This window comes from Chelmon rostratus, chromosome 19, assembly GCF_017976325.1.
Source record: "Chelmon rostratus isolate fCheRos1 chromosome 19, fCheRos1.pri, whole genome shotgun sequence".
Taxonomy (NCBI): domain Eukaryota; kingdom Metazoa; phylum Chordata; class Actinopteri; order Chaetodontiformes; family Chaetodontidae; genus Chelmon; species Chelmon rostratus.
Window position 1 is genome coordinate 5,778,419 of NC_055676.1, and position 21,582 is coordinate 5,800,000.

Sequence of the window (21,582 nt, forward strand, 5' to 3'; positions counted from 1 at the left end):
TCAACACCCAAATAGGTCGATTTGCACAACTTTGTGCTGCTTTCTGCTCATTGTCTTAATTTGCTTGTCCATAAGATTGATTCACTAACTACAGAGGATTCAACATAATCTTGAGCTCACAGCCTAAACTTCACAGACACCCAAACTAAACAAGTGACTGGATGGATTTTGGAGCACTGAGGAATGAACAAGAATCACTGACACAAAAATTTCTCAACCACATACGGAGCAACCTTTGAAATGGAACCCCTTTGCAATGTGGATTTGGAAGGAGGCAGCCTTTAAAATTGGACTTATTTATTCTTTAAATCACTTCTAGTGGTATCTACCTCAGTTTTAATCTGATCTAGTTAGTTTAGTGGTGCTCATATCTTTACAAAAAGACAGACAGAACCAATGTCATGATTACTCACCATACCTACAGTGAACTCGCAATTTTAATTGGAACTATTTTTCCGGCAAGAAACAGCTTGAAGCAGCACAAACAAAACTCCGTCTACCCCCATGAAAGTGGGGCGGCGGCACACTTTTCATCTCCAAACACATACAACCGAAGTCATCCACATGGTGAACTAACCCTTTAATGTGCGAGCAGATGTGATGTAGCCTTGAGACTGTTTTGCAGCATGTCACAGGTTTATTACCTTCGACAGCTCATGAGTATCCACTAACGGGTCTAAATATGAAAGAAAAAGGCCAAGAACCGTCAGCTCAGTGTATAGAACAGGCATCTCAAACCGGTTCCATAAAGGGCCGCGTGGCTGCAGGTTTTCATTCCAACCCAGGAGGAGCACATCAGGCCAACCAATCAACATCAAGGGATCACTTAGTTATCAGCTGAAGACTGAGATCAGCTGATTAATTGATTCCAGCCTGGTGTGTTCCTCCTGGGTTGGAATGAAAACTTGCAGCCACACGGCCCTTTATGGAACCGGTTTGAGATGCCTGGTATAGAACCAACTGTCTCAATAACTTTACGGATGATGCTGAACTACTTGCCATCGCTCAGTACTGGAAGGTCGTGTTGATTTGAACTGATACCAAGTGCAGTATATACCTGAGCAAATATTTGTGGTGACTGTAGTAATTTGCTGAGTTGATACTCTCTCTGCAGTGTGTGAGTGTATGTGTGTGCATGTTTAGCTTGGCTCCATAATATGAAAGCTGGCATTTACAGTAGATCTGGAGTGGAAAAACATCACTTTGACTGCCAGCCTGCCACGCACACACCTTCATTAATCCTCAACCTCAATCACTCAGGCATGCACACTCCCTGCTGGCCTCTCCTCCCTCGGTAACAAACAATTTGCCCCAGGTCTGTGTTTTGTTTTTCCTCTTTATTTTTCATACAAACCTCTCTTGATCGCCTTTATTTGTCGCAAGTTTCACTGGAATTAAGGTCCTATCAGGAAGGATAATAAGGAAAAACATTTTGCTTGGCTTGTAAACGTGACTTAATTGTTTTAATCAGTTACGGCTTGAGGCTTGTTGGGACCAGGCAGGTGGGGGAGGGGCATTTTCAGGATGTTATTATTTAATTTGCTGTATTGCTATATTTCTATTAGTTTTACCTGCTGCATAAAACTTCATAGAACCTTCAGGGACCAACTAAGTTAATCCTAAATTAAACGTAACACATACTCAGAAAGACTTTACTGAAGGCCTTTTCAATACTTGGTTTTCACTGACACCTAAAACTCACTTTTCTGGCCTTTATGCTGTTGTTTTAGTGGCTGCGCAAAATGAAACAGCTGGGAAAACGAGCAGCAAAGTGCTCCCCAGTGACTTTGTGGCTGCTTTTGAGTGAAGGAGACAGATATGCACAGAAAGGAGGACAATGAAACCTACTGAGACTTTCATAAAAAGGAATAAGCAAATTGGCAACCGTTCATTCTGTTGTGGTGTGTATGGGAAACAATTTATCATATACAACACAAGGCATGGTTGATACATTTGAGCTACCGACAGCTGTTATTTATGAGACAGTGTAAACAAAGATGTGTGATAGCAGAAAGACACAAAATACCTGCGAGATGTTCCAGCTAGAAAGGTCAAACATACCTAATCCCTTTGTGTAGAGCTGAATAACTTGGGTGGACAAAAATCTGACATTTTCCTGACCACTACTGCGATTATTTTCAATAAATTAAACTTCAGGTGTGTATTTGTGAACAAGATATGACTGTGCCAGCCATACTGTACCACACATCTGCCTTAAACAGATAAACAAATTTAGCAGCTTGGTCTTGACGAGGTTACAGGGTTCCCCTTATCTAAACACACACTAAACACTCAACCTACAATCAATATAATCATGACATTGAAAGGTGCCAGTGTATTTATTGATAACAGCTGCTCAGCTGGCCAGTTATGCTAATAATGACAAACGGCTGGTGAGTCACGTCTGACAATGTTTTGATATCAAACTGACTACATGTTCAGACTGTTGACTGCTCTGCCCTGTAGCTGCCTGAGCTAACGTTAGCTTCAAAGAGCAACAGGACGAGCTGCTTCACCGATTCCTGGAGGTGTCAATTTAGAGACTTAAGGGGCAAAAGCTTAAAACAGAGTTATCACTGGCTTAAGAGCCTAACAGGAAGATTCAGATTCTCTAAGTTGTCTTAGCAATAACTGCCGAGCTACGTGTAAAAACAGACGAATGTTCGTCTTTACAGACCGCAAAAAGACAAAGCCCATTCCTCTCATACTAAGCAGGAAAAAGGCAAAATGTTGTTGTATCGGCAAGAGGGTTGTCATTAATTTGCCAGCTGGCAAAACTTTGACTTTCTGTAGTTTGTTAAGAAGACAATGTTAATTATAGAACTAACGGTTAAGCAGCACGCAAAATCATGGCCCTTTCAAGCTTTAAAAATGTTCCTGTCTCCTTTCTTATTATTCCTCGATCTGTGTGAATCTTTCCCTCTATCTCAGTCTTTTTATTCAAGGACTCTGTCGCCAGTTTTAAAAGGGTTTTCTTTTCCGTTAACCACCAAACACACACACACACACACACACACACACACACACACACACCTCCCTCTGTTTCTGTGTGTGTTACCTGGGGCCTTGGTGCAGTGCAAAGAGTTGGCTGGTCTGAATGTGTGTATTCATGTTTTATTGGCAGTGAAGTACATTATTCCCCAAACCCACAGCGTTCCACTCATATCTGATTCGGCCTCTGGCAAGAGGGCCGACACACACACACACACACACACACACACACACACACACACACACACACACACACACACACACACACACACACTAATGCATACAGGAAGGCTGCAAGTTTCTCCTGACATTAAAATCAGATGGCAGGGTGGACACAGAAATTGCAAGCTGGATGAAACTCAGTACTTTCCAAACAATAAAAAAAATGGCTCTGGAGCTGCAGTAGGGTGAAATTAATGGGAAGGGAAAACTTTGACAGTTTTACCTGAAAAGCAAAGGGCAGGTAGTCTTATTGATGGAGTGATTAATTTGCCCAATTTTAGAAAGATAATAGAGAGAGGTCAAAAGAGACAGAAACAAAGAGGGAAGAAGAGCATTTCAAAGACAGAAGGGAAGAAAGAGAGAGTCAATTTCTCAATGCCAGACGGATCCCTTAAGTGCTGCGTGAGGGGAAAAAAAAGCTTTAACAATAGAATTTTTGTTTGCAGAGTGCTAATCCAAAAAACATGAAATCCAATTCAACTGTGAAAAAAACTGAAGTAGCACATCCAGAATTGGAAGACAGAGAAGCATAAAAATGAACAATGATGCGTTTCAACAAAGAAAGAAGTTCTCCGATCAAGATTTTGCTTAAACTGCATTGTATCCAGTTTTGAGTCTACATTCTGGATGTTTCCTATCCCCTTTCTTCTGCAGTAGCTTTAGATCCCATAAGTACTTTGAGTCAAGATAAGTCAAGAGTACCCAAAATAGTTCTTTGTAAGTCCATGCCTGATCCTTAACAGTGTGCGCGTGTGTGTGTGTGTGCTTTAAATATGTACTTGTGAAAACGTGTCTTTGTACATGCATACATTAGCCTGTGTTACCTTCATCAGCCTGAATCTGAGCACGACTGGGACGCAGCGACCAAGATAAAAACCAGATGACTGTCAGACACACAGGACTGGACAAAAGGCCTGGCATCTGGAGAGAGAGAGACAGAGAGAGAGAGAGAGAGAGAGAGAGAGAGAGAGTTGGGAGAAGAACAGGAACAAGGAGTTATTTTAATAACATCGGCAACAGCAGCAGCATTATCATCATCACCATCATATTGAGTGCATTTTGTAAATTGTGAAGAAAAGAAAAATGTTCAGGAAACAGACTGAATTTATCTTTTTTTGTCACTACAAGTAGCAACTACATACCAGTGTAAAAATTGCTCAGTAATAACACGTTGCAGGTAATGGCTGCACAAATCAAGAAAAGCCTGCTTTTTCCTTCATAGTGCAAATTCTATGTAAAATAAAGTCCCAAAATATACAGACAATGGTCAAGATGAATGATAGCATCTATCGCTCACTAGTGAAATTGTTAATGTGAGTCTGTCAAAATTAAAAACACATTTTCCATAAAAAACAGAGGGAAAATATGTTGGAAATGATTTTTTGTTTATACTGGCTTTACGCTTTTCTCAGAAACTCTGGGAAAAGTGAAGTTTTAGTTCCACTTGTGCTGGAGAAAAGACCCGTCTTCCAGTTCTGTACTGTAAATCAAATGAACACATTTCTTACATAATCTAACCAAGCTGTGCACACTGTTACGAGCAGAGGCCAGTGGAGTAGGTATAGTAAAAGTGGATTTGTTAATAATTATGCTATGGTCGGGTGGTGGAGTGGTGGTGAACAGGCCAACAGGTCATTTCGATTCAGTGGAATAAAATAAAGCGAGGCCTGCAGAGCTAAACATCAGCAGCTAGCATGTTCAAAACAACGATGCTAACATGCATTCCTCATTATTTCACAGGGTACACATTGATACAGTTGCATTTTGACTGTTATATGTGTTGACAGGGACCCATCATGAAACCATTAAAATATTACATATACAATTTCACCAACTGAGAACAGAACATGTAATTAACAGATCAGATCCACATGCTGTAGCAGAGAAAAAAGACCTGAAATGTACGTTGAGTTGGACTCTTAAGAGGGAATATTCTGTACATTACAGCACACAGAAATAAAGAAGAAATTAATACTTTCTCACTGTCATGAACAGCGTGATAGAATTATGACTGTGATGTCATGCTGCTGATCTTTAACCTCAAGAGACATTTCCAACAGAAAGCTGTATTCATAAGGATCACTGACAATCTGAAACAGCGTGTGTGTGTGTGTGCGTGCGTGTGTGTGTGCATGTTTGTGTTCACGCTACGCTCTGTCTCTCTCTCTCTCTCTCTCACCCACACATAGCACTTTGTTTCCTTATTCCATTAGCTATTAATGTACCCTCAAGCTGATCTGATTAAAGCTCAGAACATATAAACATGACAGTTGAACTCTTGACAACTCCCATGAGTGTGTGTGTGTGTGTGTGTGTGTGTGTGTGTGTGTGTGTGCACGGGAGAGAGAGAGAGAGAGATAATCTGAGCGAGGCTAAAAAAGGCTCAATGGATGTGATAAAGAGTGAAAGACTGTGTGGCATTTGTGTTTGTTAGCTGCAAAGCCCAAAGTCAGACACGAGTTGCCAAACACTCTTATCTTATCTCTGGTGCCACTCCTCTTTATAGAGCTGCACCTGAGATATCCACATGAGAAACACATCGACACTTTTAACTGCACCCCACAAAAGTGCTTTCAGTATAAGGGTGTATAAAAGAAGTACAAAATAAAATACAATACACATGCAATCCAAGGGGGCGCTCATGGAAAGACAAGGTGAGAGATCATTCTAAACTGTGGTTAATATGGGTTTTAAATGGGACTTTAAAGCACTACTCTGTGATTACACCTACTGTCAGATGATGGCAGAGTGGGATACCAAAAGAGGATGGGGGTTTTTAAAACATTGAAAGTGAAAATCAGAAAGACTGGAAAACAAGAAAGTTGCAAATGTAGGAAAGAGGGAGAAAACAGCCAGATGAAGGAAGAGAATGCCAGAAGTGACGCAGAGCTCGTGCTGTGCTGCTCCAAACATGTATTTTGACTCTAACACTCCTATTGATTGAATTCAAGTGTGTGGCGGCTACGCTGACGTCAAGCCTGAAAAGTTGCAAATAAAACAGCGACCATGCAGCAGAGTAAAAAAAAAAAGGTGCCTTATAACATGCTCACTTTTTTGAGACTATCCATTGTTCTGCTTCACCTTTTCAACTGTTCAATGGCAAAGTCAGCACAAAGCAGTGAGAGCTCGCTGCTTTTACTTGTACAGAAAAGGGATTTCTTTCAATGTCAAACAGAGCTCCGCTTCACAAAGAGCCAAATGAAGGATGAGTGATGAACTAGGAGGCATAATCATTTAATATCATCAGTGAGAGTGGTCTGAAGTCTTCGTAGATAGACAAGAGTAGTTGGGTGAATTAATCTCCTCCAACGCGGAGGAGGTTCTCATTGTTTTTTGATGCCGCCCACTATGACACACACAAGCAGGGAAGCCCACACAAGTCCAAAAATGATGCTTTCCCTGATTCAATTTCATTTAAATTCTAAATACCACCAACAGTATCTGTATCTATTTATTCGGCTTAAGGGTTTAGTTTTTTAATCGAACTGCAAAATCAAAAGTGCAATGCCCATTTTTTAAGCATTTTAAATTACATTTTAATTTATTATGTCAGCTGTTCATGTTTGTATCCGTTCACAGCAAAGGGAGAGAGATTAGAATAAGACTTTTTTCTCAATTTTGCATACAGGTGAGGTTTTGGGTCACCATGTGGAGCAGCGAAGTATGACAAAATTCATTCCAAAGACTGACAGCAAGTCATGCAGTGCTTTAAAGCTTTACTTCTTCTCTGGTGGTCACAGAGACAAAGAACAGTTGGCTGTGAGTATTCTTACTTGAGACTGGGCCTCGTATGTCATAAATGGTGACGGACAGCCGCGGTACACAAAAAATGGAAACAAGGTGTCTCGTCCCACAACACCATGGAGGAAATGCCAAACAGTGAGATGGCTTCTTCAGCTTTAAACAAGGAGCTGCCAAAACACGTAGCTTGACAACATCGTGAAGTAGCTGGGATGATGGGAGTTGTTGTCTTCATTGTTAAACAACCATCATGGCTGATGAAAATCTAACTGACGTGACTCAGGCAGTATTGGTTTCATTCACGTTGCGTTAAGCCACGTCTGCCGACTCCCTTCCTCACTCTCTGACGTACCGTGTAAAATTCATATAACCCCACCTTACTTCCTGAATACTGGGGAACATTACTGTACCAAAACCTTACAAGGTTCTGCGTTTCCTTGGCTACAAAGCGATCAGGCACTTTAAAACCTCCAGTGTGGCTGGGAGCCTAAACCTGTACCCTCTGGTTCTTGGCATCTCTGTAAGCATGTCACGCCGCCAAACAAATCATCAGTTTGTTTAAACCGTTAAATAAATACAATCAGGAGAACTTTTCATCAGGAGAACAAGGTGTTATGTCTGGTTCATACAAGTGCTGTGAGGCTGCCAGAGTCTTAACAACGGTGACAATGTGTTTGGTGAAATTTAGACACTGATTAATGGGGCTGTAGGTGTGCTTCAGATTCTGATTAACCGTGTGAAATAATGAGGTGTAAGTCCAATAGGATGATGACTTTTAGGATCAGCTAAAAGAGACGATATTGAACAAATAAGGCAGGAAAACTGAGAAGTACAAAAGCGTAAGTAAATCGATCACTGAGCAATCTGTAGGGCAACGCACACACACACACACACACAGTGTCAGAACACGTATTTATTGTTTTCTCAAGCCTCCAATCACTCTCTACCACAGCATTATTTATGTGTGTATTATGTGTGCATACTTTTAAGAGATTTTCATCATGCCCTTCCTTTCTGTGTTCAAATATGTTTTCTATCACTTTTCACAATAGCTCAGTTGAAGGTTAAATAGTTTGACCCAGCTAAATAAAACACACTATTAACAACTTAACCGCTGTGGGAAAAGTATCAGGGCTCATCTGTTATCACACTATTTGGCCTGGCTTTCAGAACAGATTTTTGCAATTAAAGAGCAAAATGCACATGTGGCACATTGCTGCATACACATCGATCAATGGATAGTGGATTTCATCACCCCCTTTTCCAGTGAGGTTTTGCATGTGCTTCTGCCAAAAAACAGATGAAGAAAATTGTGCAGTTGAAACTGAGGCTGTGACCACATGTATGAGAATATTTTGCAAAATTAAGATTTTCCTCGTTTGCATGCGAACAGTGTTTTAGGTCACTAAACCGGGGGTTTTGTTTTTTAAATGCCTCCTAAAATGCAGCTTTATAAAAATTCTAGTTGCTCTGTATCCATGTGTTCATATAAAACAGAGCATTTGGGAAACAATGATATTATCACCCTAGTTCACACACACACCTATTGCTGCTTTGTGTAATGAGCACTACTGGTTAGTTTATGTTTAGCTAGCACTGCTAGGCCGTGTGGCAGACAGACACATAATAAATAGATAAATAAATAACTAGCTACTATAGTTTGTTTTTATGCTACAATAGTGCACAACTCATGCCAAGAAGGTTCTTCTCTGGTATTTGATGTATCATTGATGTGCCTGGCAATGCTTGTTTAAGCGTTTGAAATCATTTTTGTGTCCCCATGTGTACGGAGATACTTCTATTTTGCAGAATATTCTTCTAAATATCCGTATGTGCGTCGTCAAGGCTTACGACAGTGGCTCACATAATTATATCCCCAAAAAATGTACACAGAGTTATTACTTTACAGGGGAGCAGAGATAACCTCTGTCTCCACTGGTGTCTTATGATGTAGCATGGCCGTGCTACATTCACCACGATGGCACTGCAACTTCACACAGCACACTCAGCAAATTCAAATCTCGCTGACGCCTGTCTCCCTCGCTTGCTTACATTCCTCTTCTGCTCTCCATCCCTCCCTTCATGCCTTCTTAAGCCTCTTTACATTCAGTACATTATGTACCTGCGACCCAGCTGGTGCACTGGTCAGCCCTTTATTTACATGCCCACATGTCTAAATGCAAAACATATACATGCACTGCATTTTTCTGATTGTGCACATCCACTCAGGAATTCTCTATCTTTTGAGTCTGAACCCCCATCAGCTTGAAAAAGGTAGGTTGTAGCTCGCCATTACAATGGGCATCCAATGAAGACTCAAGGCAAGAAAAAAAAAAATTGTGCATACGTGGATCACCAGCAGAGACCATTATGCTACAGGAGTGGTCTGAAAAGTTCCTCAGCTGTTTCCATATGCTTTGAGCCTACAGGTAGTGAGTTCATGATCCTCAAAAGATTGTGGCCGGAGAAATCTTTCAAAAGAAAAACCTGTTAACATACCTTAGTGTGTCCAACTAAAATGTCATGGCAACAGTTATGACAGCGCATCATAACTGTTGCGCTGTCCCCCCCCCCGCCGCCAAGCTCTGCAGCCAGTCCTTGGCAACAGTTTCCATCCCTCTAATGCCAGAACTTTCAAGGTTAAGTAAGCATATTTATGTCATACTTTATAATGGCTTACCCTCTTCCCTTTCCTGCTCTCCTTCAGAGTAACTATAAACTGCAGGCTGCATCTCCCTGTACCTTTTCCTTCACTCCCATGTAATTTTTCCATTTGCTCTCTTATCTCTACCTTCCCCTCACCATCTTCAGAGGTCTATTTTCGCCCTCCCTGCCTGTGTTTTCCAGCACAGGCACTCTTAATTTTCCACTTCTGATGCCAGACAGTACAAGGTCCAGTCAACATATTTACACAAAGGTTTCTAATTCTCCTTTCCAGGAGAACAATGCTGTTCCCTGAGAGCAAAGTGCTAATCTGTCCTCCCACCTCGAAGCAACATGTTCCTGCTCATACTGGAGCGTCAGTTGACCTGTTGCATAAGATTTTTTTTTTTAATGTCTCTGTTGTATCTGTATTTTGGGTCTGTTCTAAGTGTTGATTATGCTGCTCGATTATGGCAAAAGTCATGATCATGTTTATCTTGGTCAATGCTGAGATCATGATTATTTAACACCATTACTCATTGACTTTGGAAACATGCACTGATTGAGCTCATGTTTAAAAAACTTAAACCTGAAATACAATTAAACTGATAAAAAAATCTTGAACAACAATAATAATATGTAAAAATTATTACATTGTGAAGATTTATTTAATATATGATTATATTATACATACATACGATTATACATTTGGTGTATAAAATGTGAGAAGGGATTGTGCCTTTCTCGTCCTTTCTGGCCACTCCTAGCACCGGCACTGTAACAGTGTGGATAGACACTCATCAAAATCCAAGCCACGGCTGGCTTGACCAAGTTTTCGCAAATGACGGCTCGCTCGACGGCACTGAGCTGAGCTAAACATGCCACAGCCTGGCTGAGAGTCAGTTTGGACTTTTAGGGAGGGGCAACAGAGCACCGCTGTACAGGAAAGTAGTGCACTGGGTTTATGCAAAACGAGAGCTCACTGCTAAATGAAATGCGGCAAAATAATTTATTTTATCAATTTTTCTTTCCTTCTTTACTCTTATTTTCATAATCATTGGAAGTCAAAATTAGCAGTGATAATGAAATTCGAGTCATCAATCTGCCTTGGTTCAACCCAAACATTTGGAGCTATTACTGGCAGATGGCCACGTTAGAGGACCATCAAACCAACATATTTTATCCCAAATCGTGCTCCCTCAGCCAAAGAAAAGACCAAACCTGGGATCTTAGGTTAGATACCGTGAATACAATCTCTCTGTTTAGCTTTTGTGACCTGAGAACATGGTATTCATCTCTCCTTGGACTTTTTCGTGTGTTTAGAGGAAAATAAACCATTTTTTTCTGATTCCAAGAACACAAGTCAAAGGTTTGAATGTTGGTGCAACAAGCTGCAGGAGTGCAGGAGTATTTCTCTTTTGGTCTTATCTATCGGATGGAGCCGGTTGGAAGCTTTGAGACACAACTGAGGAGAGGACAAACAAGAACAAGAGAAAAGCTTCTTCTGCTGTGTGTGAATACGTTTTTTCTTTTTCTTGTGTTGCAACAGAAACTAAACTTGTGAAAGCACAGCCAAGCTCAGTCCTCAGCCTATCAATGGTACACCGAAACTCACAGCCACACTGCTACTGGAATCTCTACAAGCCTGGTATTACCACAAACCACTTTCCTCAGCAGCTGGAGGAGGTCTTTCTGAAGCTGAATGTGAAAAACCGCACTTTCATCCAGTGTAAACACGTCCATAGTAGGCTATGATGCCCCAAAGGTGGGTAGGAATGGAATTCTTATCCTCACCTAGCCTTCTAGTTAGTATGCTCAAATGCAAAATAGCCGCCACGTCAGGCATTACAACTGCCAATAGGAGACTAACAACGTTAAGGACCACTATGAGTGTCTCAAATTTCAACATCCTTTCTTTCCATAGGTTCTGTGTGTGTGTGTGTGTGTAACTGCAAGCCTAGTCTCTGACTCACCCCACCAGTCACCTTTCTACTGCAACTCTTACAGCTAGAACCAGAATAGACAGGGGAATGTAGTCATGGATATTGTCACCGGGATGCACCCATGGAGCAAGTATTCCCACATGCAAAGAAATGCAAAACAACAGTGAGGACCCGAGTACACACAAATACACATTCTGTTCTTGGTTCTTAGATAAAATTCATTTCATTCCTATTTTTGTTTTTCCACCCCAGCACCACAACCAGAGTCATTAAAAATAAATGCAGGACCAGGACAATCAGAAATTCTGGGGTGAAAAACATTCCTTCCCAGCCAAGACGGATCACGAGGTCAAGGGTGAAAGCCAAGGAATCCCTGGCAAACAATAACTGTGCCTGGAAGGACTGGAAAAAGATCAATCAGAAACAGGAGTACTGACGAAAGACAGATGGAGAATGGATTCATTTTTTTCAAGTGCGAATCCGAAGTTGATGATAAAAAGGACTTGATAGTTAAAAGAGGTGTGCACACTGATGATGACAATCTGATCCAAAAGGGCTCTCTTTGAGCCAGTCCTCTCTGTGGCAGCACAATCCCACATGGTGACTCACTCACTCTGGCATGCCACTGCACATTCAGTCAGCTTTACAAGAGAAGAGGCAAGACAGTGAGAGGGGAGAAAGACAGAGAAAAGGGGGGGAAAAAAACGGGGGGAGGGGGAGAGAGCAGAAGACATGGGGCTTAAATACAAAACGAACAGATGGGTGGGAATGCAAATGTTAAGAGTTAAAAATTCTGATAAAACAGGCGTACAAAAACATGCACAAGCATCTCTGAAGTCAGATTAAAGCCTATTCAGTCAGATTAGCCTCTCGTTTTCTGCACACAGACACACAGACACACAGACACACAGACACACACACACACACACACACACACACACACACACACACACACACTCTCTCTGGCTGTTTTTATGTCTGGCAACAAAACAAATGATCACAGGATGTCCTTGTCTCGTTAGGGTTTATGACATGAATTAAAGATTAACAAAGATTGATGTTTAATTTAGCCTACTGCCTACACAATTTGGTCATCAGCGTGTATGCATGTGTGTGTGTTTTTGTGGGTACTTGTGCTCAAGACAAGCAAAATGGTGACAAGTTGAGGGATTAGCTAACCTAAGCGATACAAGTGCATGTGTGTGTGTGTGTGTGCCCGCCTGTGTGCGTTTGTGTGTGTGTGTGAGTGTGTGTGTCCGCCTGTGTGTGTTTGTGTGTGTGCCTGCCTGTGTGTGTTTGTGAGTGTGTGTGTGCCCGCGCACACATGCACTAAACCAACAACACAAGGAGGTCAAGCCAAGTCAGTGGGTGCGACTAGAATGGCTCTGGTGTTTACCCAGGTCACTATGGCGACCACTGCACACCCTGTCCATATGACCTTTCCAGGCGATAACAACACTGCTGACTGATGTGTTTGTGTGTGTTTGTGTGTGTGTGTTCCATATGTGAAGCTCTTCAGCACAAGCCGGGCTTCCTGTGTGTTAGTGGACACACAGAAAGATATGCTTTCTGTGTGTTAGTGGACATATGTGTCTTTCTCCGTATGTGGTTGTTAGTGGGACACAGAGACGCAACGCAGATGCCGCGTTTTAATATGAGGACACCAGAGGAACAAGGGAAGACAGGAGATCTAGAAAATGATTGAATAGTGTGCAGTAGAGACTCTGTGTACTTTGTACCTGCAAGTGATATTGGGATCTTAAAATGGTTTACAGTGATAGAATCGTGGCGATTTAATGTTTTTTTAAACAATGAAGAGTTTGTCAAAGTTTTGTGAAGACTCAACTCGATAACATCCTGAATAAAGTAACAAACCCCTATTGAGGAATTTAACAATATTTAATATTAACATCAAAATCAGCTGAAATGAGGAAAATAAATCATTCAAGACACGTAGGGTCATTTGTGTTTCCTCCCTATACTTTCTATTACTGGAACCATTCTGAGCGAGAACATAAAACCAGGCTATATACAGTACTTTTATATTGAATATGTTGAAAGTGATCCGTTCTTTTTAAATTTTTTGGGGGAAGATCTTTAAAAGCCAAAACCCAGAAGCCTTAATTATATACCATAGATGGTCTGGATGAAAATAGCTCACAGCATTTTCCATCTTTCTGCCTTTACTGTCTTTCTCTATCTCTCTCTCTCTTTCATGGCCTGTTGTACTTTTAGCTGCTATTTTAAGTTTGCCCGTTTTCTCTTTCCCTCGTTGTGCCTCAGCGAGATATTCTACTTTGCAGCACAAAGCCTGAGCACCTGCTCTTGACTACATGCTTATCGTCCCATCACAAAGGCGTTAACACATGAGAAATGGAGAAAGGGTCGGCCGCCGCGCTCATGACAGCAACAGATCACACGATATCTGATTTTGTCCTAACCCTAACACATATTTTTTCCATTTGTCTGGGAGAGTTCACTGTTAAACCAAATGACATAAAGCTGTATGAATATGCTAAACCGTACACAAGGTACATATACATAAAAATGTGTTTTCTTAATTTGTTTACTTTCTAGAGAAAACATCAAATCTCAAGATTTACAGTATTTTAAAAAGGGCAAATATTTCTTCTTATATCTTTGAAGGTAAAAGCAACTTTTTTCCTCATTCTCTGTTCCTTTGCCCTTTTACCTACATAGGCCCCAGTGGAAGAATTAAACATGATTAAAGGCCGACGTGTCCATGTTGAGCCCGTTCTCAGCAGGATGATCTGATGAACTGCTGAGCTGAGGGGAAACACTTTGGCCTAATGGTCGCTCAGACTACAGTATCTGGCACAATCAACTGGAGCCGCAGTAGGTTTTAGTTTTCTTTACAAATTCTTACATTTGGTTGGTCCAGATGATGCGAGAGGAAGCCTTGCAACAGCTGATGAGAGTTCAAATCAAAGAGGAAGAAAACCACAGAAGGAGAGAAGGATAAAAGTTAGACAGAAGCAGTGAAAGGGCTCAGTGAGGCTCTGAAGTCATCTAATGTGGACAGGTCTCGAGTGCACGTGAGATAAAGGAACAGCTGAAGTGGAAAAACGAGAGGTTGTGCTCCCGAGGAGGATAAGGAAAGACGATAAGAAAAGGAAACCTGTTACCAAGGAAGGCAAAGCTGGGATGTGAATGTCTGGCCAGGCAGAGAGGAGATAAAGACACAGATCTAGAGCTGCACCGAGGAATAAAGAATCAGACAATACTCACAATTAAGAAGATGGAATCAGAGAATTTTAACTTGTTTCTGTTAAAAAAATACTCAGACCAATTAATGGATTATATTTGCCTATTACTTTTATTGTTGACAACTAATCGATTAATTATCGCAGCTCTACTCGGGTCAGAAAGAAAGAAGAGAAACATTTCTGATGATAATTTGGCCTACAGGTGCCATATTTAAGGCTTTAATCTCAATTACATTCACCTGCTTGTCCCATGCTTATGTGTAGCCAAAAAATATGCAGTTTAAAGTGTTTTGCAAGTCAAACACAGCCACCATCTTGGGTCTGGCATGACTTCAATAGTATTGTTAATCTGCTTTCTGTCATCTCTTACAATAATAATACAGTAATATCATTTTGCACAATTCTGCCTTCAATATAAAGGATTCCAAGCAAATCGTACTTAATTCTGACAAAATGTGTTATACAAGCTCAGTCTGTTGGCAGGCTGCAAGAATAATGCAGCATACAGCATGCAAAATACTGGCCTTAGCGACGAGCAATGCTAGTATGAATACATAATGTTGGACCTTTCCAATGGCTCCAACCCTGACACATGGAAGATAGACAGGCCTATATAAATACCTTAAGCTATGGTTTAGACTGAAAACAGAAAAACAGACCCTAAGGAATCCAACCCTTGCCAGTACTATCTAGCGGTCGAGCTGCGGGTCGAGCTGCTAGGCTCGCTTCCAACTTTTGCCCGAGCCTAAGCACACAAGGAGTAATGGCTGCCATGTGTGTACTGAGATAGCACCCAGCCAATCCACAGACCAAGGTCTGAGTGTGCATGTGTGTGTGAAAGAGAGAAAGAGTGAGAGTGAGAATATTATCTAAGTAATTATATGTTCGGCGATCAAATAATACAAAACTGCTTTTGGCTTGTTATTGAAAGAGGAATTTTCCTTGTTAGTCCTTTCAGTACTTGGCACAAGTATCACAAACCTGTACAGAGCTGTGTGCAAGTGTGGCGGTGTGTGTGCGGCGGCAGCATCTTGGCCTTAGCTCTACAACGCTGGAATTTCCTCCAGCTCGGCCGCCAGGGCAAGATGGCTACCATATGCCAGCTATTCACACAGAGGCAAACACACACACACACACACACACACAGATGCAAAAACACACACACAGTTGAATGAAGACCACAACTCAGCTAGCATACAAGTTTGTAATACTGAAGCCAACCTCACATATAAACAAACACACTGAAATGCATAATGGAGTGAAGGCTGAACTAAACACACACACACACACACACACACACACACACACACACACACACACACACACACCTCTGGACCTGTTATTTATACTCACATGGATTTGTACTCCGGGTACATTTGTGCTTGTGATCGTGCATGCGGATAAAAGATGTGAACCCACAGACACACTACACCACAGACACGCACACACATACACACAAAGACAGCTCACAGTTGTCCATTTACACCTCAATCAAGTGAATCTTTGTTTAATTTTTTGACAGTTCTGTTATGTAATAGATACCATGCTGGGTTCACTAAAGCTCTTCCAGCTTGATTCATCAAATCAAATAAACACAAAAGGCTCACATGTAATGCATGAAGCCAACACAAATCTTTAAAGACGAATGCTAACCCTTTTTTTTTTTGCTGTTCTTTTATTCAATCTGTAATCAGTTTTTACCTGTGCATGATTCGGCTACATTGATGACATGTTATTTTGGCTTTTTTGGGAACATAATTGTGTCTCTGTCTGCATGCCTCCTTGATTTGTTTGTATTGCATATTCACCACAATTTAATAAAAAATTTGGTCACAATAATAATAAAAAAAATGGTAATGACCCTGGTGAGAAAAGTAGGAGCCTTTCTATTAACAGTGTGACAACAAAGTGTATTTTGGGTATGAAGCTCAAGCTGTATGAATCTTGCTGCTCTTTCGCATGTTGAACAACTCAAATGTGGCTTGCTCAGTACAGATTATGACTTGTGTGTGATACTCTGTATATGCGGTGTTAGCAGTTTTACTGGTGACTTTCCAATATATCGATCTCTTTGAGAGCATTGAGTATCTTCTTGTACATGAAAAATTGGGCTCTGAAATGGATAGGGAAATGTTTCACTCTCTTCTGATATTTTGGAGACCATAAAACAGAAAATTGCAACCCAAAAAAACTAATTGTTTTGGGTGAAATTATCAGGAAAAATTTATAAAAACTCCAGGGCGGATAATACGGATGTAACATTTATCCGAGCATCGGATGCATATTGAAATTAGTCTTTGGCAAGGAAACAAGGAAGTATCCGATTGACTGCTCTGATGGCCAAACAAAAGTTCAGCTTTTGTTGGACGTTTTCAGTCTGTTGATCACACACCAACTGAATTTCTCTGATAGTTCCCCTTTCCTCTGTTGGAAATATGCGGACATTTGGTGACTTATCAAATAGAGTAAATAGAGTTAAAGGGTTAGAAGGAGGAGATGAAGGAAAAGTGTGAGCCGTACTAGATGACAACTGCTTAACCCCAATCACGGACAGATAGCCTTCGATCTCCTGCATGCTGCAAGGTGTTTTTATTACACTGCTTAGGAGGGATCTTTGAAAAATAACACTCTCTGCTGCCAGACAGCACCATAGTAAACACCACCATGTGGTAGCGCAAACCACAGCCAGGATCTGAATCTGTGATCTCCTGTATACAGAACCGCTGCAATACTGAAAAAGGAAGATCTGAAGAGGCTCTGGGGACTCCTAGACAGTAAAAGACTGGCAAAGTCACACTACTAACCACAGAGGATCAGTAGCTAAATCTCCTAAAAAAATAGCAAACTGTTTGCTGGCAGAAAAAACATACTATTACTGTAAAACTGTACCAAAAAAAATTGAGAGGTAAGCTTATTTGCAAAGAAGGCTATTCATAATGATTTTGATGACATCTGACAAATACAACAACTCCACATTCAAACTGTCAAGGAGCTGTAACCCTTGATCTGACTTCTTAAATCATCCACTGGCGTCCATGTATTAACAATCGCACTTTGTGAAACAGCTGAGGAGGCTCAGTTCAGACGACAAACCCGAATCATGAATCAACTTTATCCACAGATTACAGAACAAGGTTTGATCTCCAGAACTGATGTCACTCCTGTGACCTAAAGAGGACGGTTTTATGTTTTTCCAGTGAGATGTCCAGTTTTTTAAAGTCTGCATTTAAAAACTGCTCATTTAAGCCAAGACATTTTGTTCCAGCCTAGTGGCTCTCAAGCACTCCTGCAAGAGCGCCAAATCACCACAAACAGAGCGGCCAAACAGATGTTCTCCTAGACAATTTCTGGGCTGCCAACGTGAGTCATGGCAAACCTTCATCTGGAGGTGGAACAGAATGCATAAGTCAAGGTTCAGTTTTAGGGTCATGCTTGGGGAGCAACTGCAAGACACTGCTTGGACTGAGATGAATGACTTGCACACCAAACATGTAAAGGCAACACTGTGTAGTGTCACTCAAAATGGAGTGTTTTTTTGCATCTACTGTTTTGATGCTTTAAAGATCTATCATCCTATGCACCGTATCCTGCTAACTGTGCGCCCTTGTGTATTTGGTGTGTAACCGTCATTAGTCTGTTTCAGCATAACGGTTTTAAAGTGGGTGATACTGTCCCTAATATCAGCTGCAGAAACTCACTTTGAGCTATGATTGGTCAGCTGTGTGGAGGTGAGGAAGTAAGATGGATTTTAAGCTCTCTTTTTTCATTTGTTACGCAACAATCTATGGCACTTTTTGTGTGTACAACCACGTGTATCACGATGAATGCCTCCAAGTAGACGGTGTAAATGATACAGAAGGCTCCTCCAGCTCTGTTTCACATTGGCGTTCACCAAACAAAAGACGCTGGTTGGACTCATGATATTAATTGGACTGGCGTGGGTTGGCTGACAGTAAACACCAGCACCTCATGCTCTTTCAAAAAGACTGAGGCGCACTTAATTAGGAATGAGAATGTCAACGAAACCAGCTATAGAAAAGCAAAAGTTCTGCTGACATTTGTTTACAAGCTCTGGTTTTCTTGTAAACGTACAAAGTGGACCTAAATGAACCAAGTGCAAAAAGGTGACAAAGGAAACTTTTCCACAAACAAAGTGAACCGTGGATGTGATCTCACCTCTCAACATGTTTGGCTGTGTTTAACTATGCTTAACTGTTTGGACTACATTCAACTGGAGTCAGCTGGCAGTACCAGAATATTACCGTAAACCGCAGCACTTTATAACTGTGGTTTGGAAAATTCCATAGCGATAGTGTCCTGGTTAAGACTCCCAGTCATCTGTATACTGAACTAAACATGTGTCAATGGATTTACCACTGTGCTGTGACGAATCACACAGCCTATGAGCGAGTGTGCAACTGCATTTATGTGCTCTGGTTTTGTGAGTCCAATTCATGCTGTTTGGTTCAGTACGTAGCAGAGCGGTTTGAATCAGGGCTGCTGGTAGCCAGAGGAAGATGATGGCCCAACAAACATCTGCTCTGTATGAGCCAATGACAGGCTTTTTAAACATACACCCACCAACCCACCCACATCTGCTCTGTGTTATCCAACAAGGCCTTACACACAGGGGACACAGCCACAGGCACAGACACACATACACACATCTCTGCTGTGTGATCAATTACTAGTCCTGCACAGCCAACCCATCATCAGAAACAGAAAGAAAAAAAAAAAATCCAACGATGACACAGACCGGCAGAGACCAAAAGATAGCAAGGAAGGACGGGAAAATACTTTTTTTCTGACACTAAAATTAACTAAAATTCTTGATACTTTGGTGGTCAGTAATGTGGAACTATGATTCTCTTACTAAGACGCTTACAAATGCTTTGCCAAACAAACAGCTCAATTCTGACCGCGATAGAAAGATCTGCCATGTGTCAGTTGATGGCTTATCGTCAGAGCCTAAAAAAATATATGTATCGAACGCATGAAGACAGACACACACAAACTCTGGCATGCTTATGCTGCTGATGATAGCTGGACAAAACTTGGTCCAAGTCAATAAGCCAGCAGGTTGGCTGGCCAACTAAATCTGCCCAGTTTTGCTCTGCCGCACTCATGATCTGCTGTGTGAGTTTGTGTATTTCTGTGTGTGTGTGTCTGTTTCTGTGTGTGTATGTGCCTGTGTGTGTGCACACGTGCAGAGAAGCGCGTCCACGTACATTTGACTGGCGCCATGCTACTGCTGGGAGCAATTATAAAGACATGAAGCAGATAGTCGAAGATTGCTGTTTTATGCAACACTGACAAACACACATGTTCATGAATATACACAAAAATATGATAAACTGGGCTGTCTTTAGGAATACTGTCATTTGTTCACATTGACACTATGTCATTACAATAAGAAAAATGAATTCAAACGCAAAGCATCCTGGGGGCTCAGATAGCGCCCGTCTTGCTCCAGCAAACTATCCAGTGAAGGAAAAACACAGCTGACATTTTTAAAACTGAGACTTCACTGATGCAATTTATGTCAAAATCGCATCCCTTCTCAATGCCAGAACTTAGTTAAATCAGAAAACACAGACATCATACAATCACATATGCACATCATCAGCATTTTCTACAGAATCTCACTTCCTGCATACATCATCCAAACCATCGCCCCAAAACGCCAATCATATTCATCCCCCACTCCCATGAAAAATTTGCTTATTTTTTTATTAGCAATATCTTTCTTGACAACACTAATTTATTTAATATCCATAGCGAGACTACATTTACAGCAGCATAGCTTTTATATCCCTGGAACGCTGAAACTGTCTTCTATCTATTCATATATTTGTGGGCATAAAGGTAGGCATACAATTTCAAGTATCACTCGCGTGCCCAACAAGTGTAAACCCACCGTGTCATGAAGCCTTGAGTTTAGCATTACGGCCTTCATCATCTCGTTTCTTTTGGAGCCAGAAGCGACCATATTTGGATGAGAGGGTGGAGCTGCCATGCATATGCATCTGACTGAGAACTCCAGGACTCATCATGGTAGCAGCTCAAAGCATGCCCTGCTTTATTCCCTATTTCACTCTAAATAGGGCCATAACTTACTAAATGAACATAATGTTGTGTTGAAATTAATTTTAAACTCTTCAGGAAACTGTTTACTGAGTTAATAAATTGAATGAGATGTGGGGTAATTTCCTCATATTACATACAACTGTTCTTCTTCTTGCAACCAGTGGAGTCGCCCCCTGCTGGTTTCAGAAAGCCTGACTAATTCTGAAAGTAATTTGACATGTAGTGTTATGCCTTCAGTCTGAAAATGAAAGGAGTGAAAATCAAACATCAGAGTAAGGTGGGAAGGACTGAAAAATAGATAAACAAATAAAACTACAATACAGTACAGAAAATATTTTCCATTCAAAGCAACATACTAGTATGTGTGTGTATGTGTTTGTGTGTGCGCAAGGTCATGTGTGTTTGACGTTCATGAACAGATAAACTTTAACACAGCTGACAAAGCGCTATAGCTTTATGTTCAGACGAAGGGAAAAACATGGGAAAAGCATACCCCTAAATTACACAAACGTGTTAAAGCATACACACACACATGCACAGAAAAACCAGCCTTCCACCACCCACACACACACTTTGACCGTCCTACACCCACACACACACGACCCCTGTTCACTGGAGTGATGAGTCACTATGCTGGGAACTCCATGCTTTCCCCATTACTACCGGCTGGCTGACTGACTGTCCTAACATGCTGAGAGAGAGAGAGGTAGAGGGTTTAGTAGGCAACA

The 21,582-nt window shown here is 41.2% G+C and overlaps 1 protein-coding gene across 2 annotated transcripts in view; it reads right to left on the reverse strand.

The window, feature by feature from the left end:
- il11ra (interleukin 11 receptor, alpha) overlaps positions 1 to 21,582 on the reverse strand; it is a 45,146-nt gene that overhangs the window by 10,023 nt on the left and 13,541 nt on the right. For both annotated transcript variants that reach the window (XR_006007818.1, XM_041960603.1), the window contains exon 2: positions 4,038 to 4,134. Coding sequence is in view for 1 of the 2 variants with exons in the window: in XM_041960603.1 (XP_041816537.1) it covers positions 4,038 to 4,134 (97 nt within the window). In the remaining variant the exon portion in view is untranslated. The remainder of the gene's footprint in view (positions 1 to 4,037; positions 4,135 to 21,582) is intronic.